General features: G+C 37.9%; 1 protein-coding gene across 1 annotated transcript in view; it reads right to left on the reverse strand.

Moving 5' to 3' along the window:
- Positions 1-13,311, reverse strand: part of LOC126248345 (short/branched chain specific acyl-CoA dehydrogenase, mitochondrial) — a 54,415-nt gene that overhangs the window by 18,930 nt on the left and 22,174 nt on the right. Inside the window, exons 4-6 of the mRNA XM_049949257.1 lie at positions 7,549-7,755; positions 348-518; positions 126-251 (exon numbers count right to left, since the gene is read on the reverse strand). Coding sequence (XP_049805214.1) covers positions 126-251; positions 348-518; positions 7,549-7,755 — 504 coding nt within the window. The remainder of the gene's footprint in view (positions 1-125; positions 252-347; positions 519-7,548; positions 7,756-13,311) is intronic.

Below are 13,311 nucleotides of genomic sequence, written 5' to 3' on the forward strand. Positions count from 1 at the left end.
GTAAACTTGTGTTATTTGAGCTGAAGTGTTAGTTCACACACTACGGATAATCCAACTTCAAATACAAATTTACTCTGATGGCAAAAGGCCAGTTTAAAAGAAGAACTAACATCCAACACACTTACTCTAACATTGTCAAAGTGTACCATACAAGTTCCAGATGCCCTGATTCCAAGTTTACTCTCTTTCTTTCCAACTGTTAAGCCAGGCGTATCTCCGTCAACAGCGAAACAAGTTATTCCTTTGTATCCCTGTGGAATATATAAAGAAACAGATTAAAGTTAACTAGTCAGTGCTCATACAAATTCACTATTTTCAAAAGTAAAAACTGCTCTAAGAATACTTACAGCTTCAGGTTTCGCATTCGCCATCAAGATGAAGAATTTTGCAACATCAGAATTAGATATCCACATTTTTGTCCCATTTATTACATAATCTGACCCATCTTTTTTGGCAACTGTTTTCAGGGAGAAGGCATCTGAACCTGACTGTGGCTCCGATAAACAAAAACTACCAACCTGTTAAAAAAAGAATTGCTGAACTGCATCAAGACAAGCCAATAACAGAGAACATGGTATACTGAATAAAAGAACACAAACACATTTTGAAATGTGGATTACTTTGAATGTGCTGATTTTATGGACAGTTATCCAAGTCGTGTGTAATATTTCAACCATACAGTAATAAAAATAAGATTTAAACATTCCTGTATTGTTTTACTTTGCAATTAAACAGACTTATGTACTTTATTAGCTAGAAACTTATTGAAGCATAGCTATTAATTAGTGGCTTACACTTATACTGAAGCCCATTTAAAATACACACTTAAACAACAGCACAAATTCTTTGGCCTATTATAACACTGAAAATTCAAAAATTTAAAGAACTTAGAAAAACTGAGAACAAGCAGTTACTCAGCTATTGATTAATCTTTAGCATACATAATCATACAATGTATGACATACAGTAGGTAAAAAGAGTTGCATGGTTTCCTTGCCTCTTTCCTAAACTTACAATTTTTTACCTATCCTGGGTTTCATGACTCAGAGTTCAAGATGACTGACTTTTTCAAGTAATCCTTGACCCATGGCTAATTTACTTTAAACACAAGTATAATGCAGATACCATACTGTGGCAATTGGAGGGGCATTAAAAAAAATGAGAACTCAAGCTGCCCAAGGAGAGAGGAGCAGAGGCTTTTAGAGGGCTGGCAGCCTATGTCCCTGTTCTGTGCTCCAGCAAAAGCAGATCTGACTTAATGGTCACAGGGATCACCAATACTTTATGTGTTGTGAGGGTTGTATTCTAAGTCATACACTGGGAATAGTCTCTTCATTCAAAATAAAAAAAAAAGAAAAGAAAGAAAACAATGAACAAAATGAAAAGCAGAATAAATAAAGCATATAATGGCTACAGTGCTATTGTTTGTTGAGGTTGACAATGTCAAATGTGGTGGTTCAGGCCCGACCTTTACCAGTATCTTAAGCAACCAAATTTCAGAACATCCCTTACCTGAAACTGCAATGATGAATTATCAGCAAAATAAATAAACACAGAATAATACAGTAAACAGGAGCAACATGCGACTGTTCTCAGTCATACCACCAGTGGTAGGACCTGTGGTCAAATACAAAGGGGTAAGTCTGCAAAGTGATCAAAGTGTAACAGACAGATAAAAAGGAATTTAATAAGATTGAAGTGAAATGTTCTACTTCTTTGACAGAATTCTGTTGAATACAGATACTGCACTGTCATCTCACATGGCCCATCTTGAGTAGTATTCATTAAATACATTTGAAGACACTCAGATCAAGTTATAATTAGTGAATTTACTCAATATTACACATTCTACTAGGCCTTTCCTTTACCATATTTAATCGATATTATGGTATCACATAATTAATCTCTTAACTGAGTAAAGATTGGGAGAATATACAGAATACGTATCTTACAAAATGACACTGACAAAACTGAGAGTCCCAATATCTCTAATGGACTATTAATTTAAGACTCCGTGATCGATCCCCCCACCCCACCCCACCAGTCAGCAAGTGTGAGGCTGGCTGGCAGCAGCTCCACATTCTTCTCTCTTGTCTGCCTTCTGCTTCAGCTCATAGTATGAAGAACAATACACATCCTCCATTATTTATTAAAAGTAGTCCTTCCTCTGTAATTTCTGCTTTCTAATGCTCCCTCCATTATTCTTTTCAAAAGACCATAATGTCAGAGTATATGGTCTATCAGCAGAGCCCTTCTTCTTTGGTGTTTCATGAAGCATCTTTTCTCTCTTACTCTAATGAAAACTTCCTCTTCCGTGATCATTTCTCTCCAGCTGATATTCACCACTCTTCTGTAGCACCATGTTTCAAATGCAGTAAATCTCCTCTCCTCTCTCACTCCTATTGTCCAAGTTTCACCATATGTTGCAATGATGGTCTTCACCATTTTTTGCTTCACATCAAGGCTTGTATTCTTTGTAGTGAATACATGTTTCTTCTTATTAAAAGCATTCTTGCTCTGGGCAATTCTGCATACTACCTTCTTGTAGCTTCTTCCATCACACATGATTTTACTTTTCAGGTAATTAAACTCATTTACTTCCTGCACTGTTTCATTTGCAACTTTACTGCAGTCTTGCTTTCTTTGTTTCTACTGCACACTATAACTTTTGTTTTGTACATTTTTACTGTCATATGGAATTCCTCCTCCATTATTCTATCCACTATGTTCAGGATTTTTTGCACGTCTCCTTAACATTCTACACTTAGTGCTACATCAGCAGCAAGTCTCAGCATATCTACCTTAGCTCCATCAATTATTACTCCTATGTTTACTCCTCTCACCCCGTCAATTGCCTTCTGTATGTACAGATTTAACAAGTATAGGGATAGGTAGCAACCCTGCCATAAGCACCGTTGAATGCTGTCTGATTCTTCTTTATTTCCACAGCGAACTACTCTGATTGGTAGGTGTCATCTCTCCCTACAGCCGATTCTTGATTGGCGAAGGATATTGCACAATATATTCCAATTGACATTGTCAAATGCTTCTCAAAATCTGCAAATACTAAGACTGTACTCTTGTCCTCCTTTAACTGTTTTTCTATCACTTGCCTCAGTGCCAAAATCACTTCTTGATCCCACACCTTCTAAAACCATTTTAGTCTTCAGACAATGGTCCTATTTGTTTTTCCATTCTACTGACAATAATTTTCATGACTGTTCAATACATGGCACATCAGGCTCAATGTTTGGTGTTACTCACATGTCATTGCATCTGGTATTTTAGGTAATGCATGTAACAAAGTCTTCTGGTAACTTTCCAGACCTGTGAATATCACTCACATAAGTCATAAAGTGCCATTTTCATCTATCACTCAACTTTTTAAATAGTTCTCCTTTTTAAATAGTTCTCCTTGCTCCTGGAGCCTTCCTTCCTCATAAGTCATGTAATACTTTCTCATACTCTTCTTTGATAATATGAGCCCTCATCCAGCTCTACTACTTCTTCCTTTTGGACGGTCAGATTGCTGCTGTTTCCTCTGTATCACCGTTCTAGGTATTCCTTCCATTGTTTCACTATAATTTCTTTATCCCATCTTTTCCATAATGCTCATTGTTTTCACCTTTCTTGTTCCGAAGAACTATTTTATATCCTTTGTGCCACATCAATTTGTCCTGTCAGTGTGTTCATAAATTTCCTTTGAATGCTGTTCTTTATCTTGTTTTGTCCTCTTATTAATTTTGTTCCTTAAGGTCTTGTTCATTACTTCTCCATCCTCTGGGTTTTCATACTGTCTTCTTTCCTTTATCATATTTACGACTTCCTGACTTACCCATTCTTTCCTAGTCTCCTGTTTGTTATTTCCTAATAACACTTCTGACGAGTTTAAAATGAATTTCTTTATTGTAATCCATTTCTGTTCTACCCTCTTGCGTTATGCAGTATCCTCATTGGTATTATTTGTTTGTGTCATGTACTGATTTTGGGTAGACTCAACTTTAAACTTAGATATCTGCCAGTTTTCTCTTTTCCACCTTTAATCTTTTGAACCTTAGTTCACGGTGCATTATAACTAGTTTGTGATCGCTGTTGACATCAGCTTCAGGGTACATTCTGCTGTCCTTCACTGGATTCTTGAATCTTTCTGTTGCCAGTATGTAGTCTATTTGTGCCCTTCGGACATCTGCTGGGGCTGTCCATGCATATCTCCTTCGTTGACAATGCTGGAATTTTCATATTATGTCGTATGCATAACTCTACAAATCACTCTCCTCTTCATTTATTTATCCCAATTCGTATTTACCAATTGTATTTCCTTCTGTTCCTTCTCCTACTGCTGCATTACAATCTTCACGTAAAATAGTTTTCTTTGCCCTTTATTTTCTCTAACAACTCACTTAGCTCCTCATAACATTTTTTCACCACTTCATCTTCCTCTTCTGTTGCTGGCACATAGACTTTAACTATCACATTTTCCTTTAGCATAGTTTCAATTCTTACAACAATTAGTCATTCACTGTATTTGCAAAAATCCCTTTATTCTGTTTCCCAGTGTCTTATGTACGATTATGCCCACTCCTTCTCTACTGTCTGCTGTATCAGAATGGATTACTCTTATCATTTTCACTCCTGAGGTCTCCAGGTAGTGGCTACCTCATTTCTGCTAAACCTAATATGTCTGAATTTAATTTTTCGATCTCCACTATCAACTTCTGTAATCTCTCAATCTGGAGTAAGGTTATCATATTCTAGGTACCAATTCTTCTCTCTTTGTTGTGTTTTCCTCATTTATTTCCTTGAGCTGTCCTCTTCCACAGATCCAAGTGAGGGATTATTTTACCTGCGAAGAATTTAGCTGAAGGAGCATCCAGTATCATGAACTGCTAATGTTGGGATATCCAGATGGATCTTTAATGGAGTGATTTCCCATTTCCTTCTCCATCCTACGCCGTTGGCCTTCTAGTGGCTCACCCACCTTTAGGGACAGTTTCCAATCACAAGGGCAGGAGAGTGTCCTGTACCTATACCCGCTCATCCACCCTCCAAAGAGGCTGTTGGCACTTGGTACAGGCGGAGGGGATCACTTATACTGGTAGTCAGTCAGCCTGTGGCTGCAGTTTATTATTACTATATCTGGCAGCAGTATTACATAACTATAACAAATCAGCAGTCACAGACTACTTCTTAAACGTTATGGGCAAACTACATAACATACACAGTACACCATTTCAGACAATCAGCAAATGAACCAAGATACGTAGAAAACAAAGCAATAGAAACATAGTAGATTCCCCACAAAGGCAAAGCTAAAAATGCCTATAGTTGAAGATACGTTTTGTGTTCTCATGTAAATATTTACTTAATTCATACGGAACAATAGGAAGTTCACTGTTGTTCTTTGTCTGTCACTCTCCTCCTCCTTTACAATTTACAATCGTACAAGTTTGTAAATATCTAAGACAGACTTCCACCTACATTTTCGATGCCCTTTCCATGGCTTTATTGTTTTCTCCAAACTTTCAAGGTTTTCTTTTCCGTTTTATTCCAAAGACTTTATGGTCAACCTCTGATTCTTCATTAATCTCATTTCTTTCTTTTATAGCTTTTGTATTCCCTAATCTTGCAACAGTATTTGGTAAACTTTTAATTGTTGTTATTATGGTTTCATTTTTCAGTTATGTGCACACTTTGTAACATGTCAGTCCAGCATGGACTGGACCTCGTATAGAGGATATGTTGAGTCACAGACAGGCACAAAGAAACCATTGCTGTACAGTTAAGCTTTCCGCTAAAAGGCTTTCTTCCGAAATAGAGAATACGCACACATAATCACTGGTTCTGGCCACTGTGGCTAAACTGTGGACCAGTTACTGAACAATTGCAGTAGCTATTTCCGAATTTTTTTTTTTTTTGTGTACCAAACCTATGCATTGCTCTCTTTTTTTTTATTTTGATATCCTTAAAGAGGCTACTGTTGGTCTATCGAGTATGACTCCCAAGACACTTAACCAAATCAGCGATCGCTATTACCATTTATAAAGACTGCAGATATAGAGGTCTGCGTGTTTACATTAAGTTGAGAGCTACACCTGCAGTGGGGTAGTTAGTGGAAGGACCTCCCAAGTGGGAGAGGTCCCAGCAAATGAACCAAAGTGTCTCCCACAATTTTCTACTACTTTCACGTCTCATCCCATGCATCTTAACTGTCCATACCATTGCCATCCAAGCAGACATAGTTTGGTGGAAAGACACAGAAGGGCGGCTTATCAGCTCACATCACAGACGCCATGGAGGGTAGACATCGGCAACCTTCTCGAAATACATTATTTTCTGCAGTATAAAACGACTGACATTGACTAAACCATGAATATGATGCCCATTTGGCAGCACAAGTTCATATGTTCACTGGTTGTGACACTATCTATTCCATTTATTGAGAGTATTAAGATACCAGCCATTTTAACAAATTAGCTTTGCAAAGATATAAACATTGCTACAGCTACAAACAACAATTTGTATGGATTCTGTTTATGCTGCAAAACAGCCGATTTGCTTTTGCATTTATATTTAAGAAAATGTTAATGATTATTTTACTCTACAAATGCTCCAATTTATTTCAGTAGTTTGGGCACTACACTGACAAGACTATTAAAATAATGTGCTGGTAAGCTGCACAGTTAAAATGCATAATTCATACAGGGAGCTTGTGGAATAATTTTTTTAGTCCACATTGGTTGAAGCTAGGAAATTCATAATAAAATCACTAACCGGTTAAGTAGAATAAGCAATGAGAGATGTCTTAGTACTCTCTGCCGTTACTTGCAACATCAGGTTAAAATATTGGATAAGAGGCTAATCATCTTCTAAAGAATACGTTTCACAAATTTTGCATTCTTGCCAAGAGTTCAGAAGTAAAGATTAATCCACAGGCATATTTTTTAAGGGGAACTATATCTACAAAATGTTATGAAGCCCCCTGGCCTTCAATACAAGATCTGAATTTTTGGACTCTAAAGCTGCAAATGTTTAATAGCCCACTGTGTATTGTGGGTCGGAAGGAGCCATGTTAATACATGTCCAGCATAGGATGAAAAAACCTGGCACTGAGTACGGCACTGGATTTGCACGCAAGAGAAGAGTGTTGATCTCTCTACTCAACCCTCCACATTTGCATGCTAAATCACTTATGCCTAATCCTCAGATGGTTGCCTCAAAAAGGCTATAGTTTATTTCATCCTGATCTCATTCAACCCAAATTTTTAATACATTTCTAATGATAATGAACTTGCCAACGGCATGTTCAAACTTGATATTCCTTCCATCTTTATAATGCGGGTATGATGTGTCATATTCTACAAAGTAAACAATCAAAATATGTAAAAAATCCAATTTATCTGGTTAGCAATTTGTTTTGCAATTGTTACTCTACTGCACTAAATCAAAATAATCCTATAGAGAACACCACTTTGTTTCCTTTTTTTCTCCCAGGCTACAGCATCATGTATAATATATTGATAACAAACGTCTGTCGATGTTATACTATACCGTGTTTTGTGCCAGCCGTGGTAAGTACTTCTCCTTCTGCTCCTTTGTGCCAATTTTCTTTATAAGTGAATTAACCAATGTGTTATGTATGTCAACCAAGGCAGACACAGAAGGGTCAACTTTTGCCAATTCTTCCACTGCCAGCATAGTTGCAAAAAAGGACAATCCTGATCCACCATATTCGCTTTCTATTTCCATTCCCATTAGCTGGAAAAAAAAAAAAAGTCAACAATGAAGGGAATTTTTTTCAAAGTTCCACATATTTATTATAGATATAATGAGTAATTTATTTCTCTCTCATCATATGCCCAATAATTACACTCATCTGTAAAGGCAAGAACAAGAGCAGGAAGCCATGGAAAGGGATAGGGGCTGGTACAAGTGAAGAATTATAGCTCTGAGTCTCAAATTACAATTAATTTAGTCAGTTCCTTGAGTAACGTACACATAAAAAGGAAGGAGATGGTGTCATATCCAGTAACGAGGGGCAGTGTACTACATGAAGAACCAGCCAATAGCAATCAATCTGTGGGACTTTTATCTGTACTCTGGGGTAATTGCAGTTCATTTATTTCTAATTTTCATGTTAGTTTTGTTACGGTTTGGCTCTTGAACCACTGCAATATTAACCATGAGGCATTTAAGCTAGGGTGACAAGTATAACATTAACAACTTTCACATTTCCCTCCGTTATCAAATTGGTGATTTCTTGATGCCTCGTGAAATATCGTACCAATTAATCCCCTTTTTGGTGTTGTGGTTCAATACATTTTTTCCTCCATGATTTGATCAGTATATCTTTAATAGTTATCTGATCTACCATTCTAATCTTCTCCATTCTTCTGTAAAACCACTCTTTGAAAGCTTTTATTCTCTTCTCGCCTGCACTGTTTATTGTCCACATTCTACTTCAAATAAGGTTACATTTGAGTCAACTACTCTCGAGGAAGATTTCCTAGCACTTAAATTTATATTTGATGCTAACAAAACTCTTTTTAATGAATGCTTTTCTTGCTATTGTTATTCTGCATTTATATCCTCCCCACTTTGGACATTGTAAGTTATTTTGCTGCCCAAGCAGCAAAACTCATCTACCACTTTTAGTGTCTCCTTTCCTAATTTAATTCCCTTTGTACTCCCCGATATCATTTGTATACATTCTATTACCCTTGTTTAAGTTCATCTTATGATCTCGTTTCAAGACACTATCCATTTCTCTAAACTGCTCTTCCAGTCACTTGCAAACTCTAAGAGAATTGCAATTTCATCAACAAAATGCACACAACTTTTTCTTCTCCCTGGGCTATAATTCTTTTTCTAAATTTCTCCTCGATTTCCTTTAATGCTTGTTCAACATACACATTGAATAACATCAGGGATACACTACACTCCTATCTCACTCTCTTCTCTATCACTGTTTCCCTTTCATGTCCTGCAGCTCTCGTAACTGCAGTCTGGTTTCCGTACACATTACAGATAACCTTTCACCTATATTTTGTCCCTGATACCTTCGAAACGTTTTCCAGTAAATGCTGTCATTACCTTTCTCTAATCTACAAATGCTATAAAGTATGCTCACCTTTCTTGAGTCTTTTCTCCTAACTTAAACAATAGTGGTGAGTTATTCACAGTTTCATTTTACATTTGAAGTGATGTTCACCAAGAAGGAAAATTATGGGTCAGCTGAACCTACTGGTACCAGATGTGGGTCATTCCATGACGTTATCTACATCTACGTCTACATCTGTATTCTGCAAACCACCACGAAGTGCATGGCAATGGGTACATTCCGTTGTACCAGTTATTATGGTTTCTTTCCTTTTCAGTCACATATGGAGCATGGCAAGAATGATTGTCTGGCTGCCTCTGTGCATGCTATAATTATTCTAATTTTGTTCTCACGATCCCTAAGTGAACAATATGTAGTGGTGGTTGTATATTCCTAGAGTTATCATTTAAAGCCAGTTCTTGAAACTATGTTAGTAGACTTTTTTGAAAAGTTTACATCTATCTTAAACAGTCTGCCAGTTCAGTTTCTTCAGTATATCTGTGGCGCTCTCCCATGGATCAAACACACCTATGACCATTTGTGCTGTCCTCTGTATATGTTCAATATCCCCTGTTAGTCCTATTTGGTATGGGTTCAACACACTTTAGCAATATTCTAGAATGGATTGCACGAGTGATTTGTAAACAATCTTCTTTGTAGACTGACTGCACGTCCCCAGTAGTCTATCTATAAACTGAAGTCCACCACTTGCTTTACCAACAACTAAGCCTATCCCTACAAAGTATTACACCCAGGTGTTTGTATGAGTTGACTAATTCGAACTATGGCTCATTGATATTATAGGCATAGGATACTGTGTGTTTTTGTTTTGTGAAGTGCACAATTTTACATTTCGGAACATTTAGAGCAAGTTGCCAATCTCTGCACCAAGCTGAAATCTTGTCAAGATCTGACTGAATATTTGTGCAGCTTCTTTCAGATAGTACTTCATTACAGACAACTTCATCATCTGCAAAAAGTCTGAAGTTACTATTAACATGTCCACAAGGTCATTAATATACAATATGAATAGCAAGGGTCCCAACACATTTCCGTGGGGCACACATGGAGTTACTTCTGCATCTGATGGTGACTCTCCATCCAAAACAACATACTGTGTCCTCTCTACCAAAATGTCCTCAATTAAATCAAAAATTACACTTTATACCCCATATGATTGAATGTTTGACAATAAGAAAAGGTGTAGTACTGAGTCAAATGCTTTTCAGAAATCAAGAATTTATGTGACTACCTTGATCCAAAGCTTTCAGTATGTTGTGAGAAAAGTGCAAGTTGTGTTTCACATGATAAACATTTTCGAAAACTATGCTGGCTGGCACTGAAGAGGTCATTCTGTTCAAGATATCTCATTATGTTTGAGCTCAGAATATGTTGTAAGATTCAATTTATCAAGGATATTGGATGGTACTTTCGTGGATCACTTCTACCACACTTCTTGTAGACGAGTGTGACGTGCACTTTTTTCCAAGAACTGGGAATGGTTTTTTGTTAAGGGATCTACGATAGATTATAGTTAGAACAGGGGTTAACTCAGCTGAAAATTCAGTACAGAATCAGATAGAGCTCCTTTAAATTTTAACAATTTCAGCTTTTTCTTCACACAACTGACATTAATACTTATTTCACTCATCTTTTCAGTGGTACAAGAATTAAATTGGGGGAAAATCTCCTGGGTAAAAGGAAATGTGAAAACAGAGTTAAGCATTTCAGCTTTTGCTTTGCTACCCTAAATTTCAGTTACTGTCCCATTTGCTAGAGAACGACACTAACGTTGGTGCCACTAACAGCTTTTATCTATGATCAGAATTTCTTTGGTTTTTGTGCAGGATCAATTGACAGTATTCTGCTATGGTAGTCATTGAAGGCATCATGCATCGCTACCGTGACAAGTCACACAAATTTCATTCAGCATCTCTCCATGTAAAGCCCTATGCTTTATTTTACATTTATTATTCAGTAATCTTTGTTTCTTTAGAAGTTTCTTTACAGTGACTATACCATAGGGTTCCCTACCATTAGGAACTTGTCTACTGGGTACATATCTATCAGTGCAGCTATTCTTTCAAACTTGAGCCATCATGCTCCTACCCTGGGATGAAAGTTTCATGTTCCTCACTGAGATATGAAACTACTGAGTTTTTTTTTACCTGATTTACTGAACATATATCTCTTTTTGTTTGTTTTTGTTGACCTTTGTACTTTGGTAATCATTGTTGCCACAACAGTGTCATGGTCACATACCAGTTTTGAAGTGAACATCCTCAAAGAGGTCAGGTCTATTTGTTACCATTAGATCCGATATATTACCATCACAAGAGGGGTTCCGAATGATGTGGCATATGATGTAATACAAGTGCTAACATGACTAGAACAGAACATCAATTCTTTTATTTTGTTCTCCCTTTTTTTTTGCGCATTTGTTGGAAAGCAGGCTGTGGTGAAACTGATCTGTACTGCAGCCTAAGGTATAGGTTAGGCTCAAAGGTCACTACAGTATTTGGTTGTAAGTTGAGGCAGCCAATGACTATGAAATCCCTGTAGCATAACCCAGGGCATATGTTAGATTGGAAGGTAACATTTCAGTTATACTAGCATATTGGAAAAACTGACTTAACAAGAGTGCCACATTTCTCAATTTGTCTTCGAGAGCATGGGGGGGGGGGGGGGGGTCAGGCAAGCAATATTCTTTACTAAAGAGAATTTTTTCCACTTGGAGAAGTCGGCTTTTTGTCTCTGAAAATGCTAGCATGCCATTGTCTAGCAACAATTTATCAAAAATAATTACCGAGATTTGATGTGATATGTGATGAAATGATGATGACAACATAAACACCCAGTCCCTGAGTTGAGAAAGACATGACCAGGAATTCAACCTGGGGCCCCCAATTACTACAGGCAGGAATGCTAACCAACTTTGTAATGTGTGACTGAATTCTTCATACTCTCTCAATAACCTTATGGCATTAGCAATTTGGTGGATGATTGCTTTGCATTGATCTAAAGCAGTGGTTCCCAACCTTTCTGAGACCATGCAGGTGCTACTGCAGTGTGGTAGTCTTACATACACTAAGGCAGTGCAGCTACTCAACGTGGTATGGAACCAACAAGTCTCAAGTCACCTACAGAAATATTCAGCCATATTGCCTCTACAACCATCCATAACTGTGCAAAGTTTTTTCTGGGCAAGATTCTGTGCACCCACTGACCTGCTGATTATGTCCCATAAATGTTCCATGGGATTCACGTAAGCCGGTGTAGATGGCCAAATCATCTGCTCAAACTGTCCAGAATGTACTTCAAAACAATCGTGAACATTTGTGGCCTGGTGACAGGGTGCATTGTCATCCATAAAAATTCGATCATTGTTTGCGAACATGTTCACAAATGGCTGCAAATGGTCTTCTAGTACCCGAACATTACCATTTCCAGTCAATGGTCAGTTCTGTTGGACCAGAGGAACCAATCCATTCCAGTGTAAACACAGCCCACACCGTTATGGAGTCACCACCAGCTCGCACAGTACGTTTTTGACAACTTGTGTCCATGGCTTTGTGACGTCTGCAACAAACTCAAACCCTACCATAAGCTCTTACCAAATGAAATCAGGGCTCATCTGAGCTGGCCAGTCATCTATGGTCACAAGCCAAGGAGAAGCACTGCAGGCGATGGCATGATGTTAGCAGAAGCACTTGCCTCTGTCATCTGCTGCCACAGCCCATTAACACCAAATTTTGGTGCACTGTCCAAATGCATATGTTCATCGTACATCCCACATTGATTTCTGTGTTTGTTTCATACACTGTTGCTTTTCTGTTGGCACTGACAACTCTATGCAAATGCCTCTATACTCTTGGTCATTAAGTGAAGGCCATCAGCTACTGTGTTGTCTGTGGTGAGAGGGAATGCCTGAAATTTGATATTCTCGCCACACTCTTGACACTATGGATCTCTGAGTACTGAATTCCATAACGATTTCCGAAATGGGATCACCTATGCCTCTCGCACTAACTACCATTCCAGATTCAAATTCCCGTCATGTGACCATTATCATGTCGGACGCCTTTTCACTTTAATCACCCGAGTACAAATGATAGCTCCGCCAATACGCTGCCCTTTTACACCTTGTTCAGGTGTACCATCATTTGTATTGTGTGCACACATCGCTATCCCATGGCTCTGATATCTCAGCACAG

The sequence above is a fragment of the Schistocerca nitens genome, chromosome 1 (assembly GCF_023898315.1).
Source record: "Schistocerca nitens isolate TAMUIC-IGC-003100 chromosome 1, iqSchNite1.1, whole genome shotgun sequence".
NCBI lineage: Eukaryota > Metazoa > Arthropoda > Insecta > Orthoptera > Acrididae > Schistocerca > Schistocerca nitens.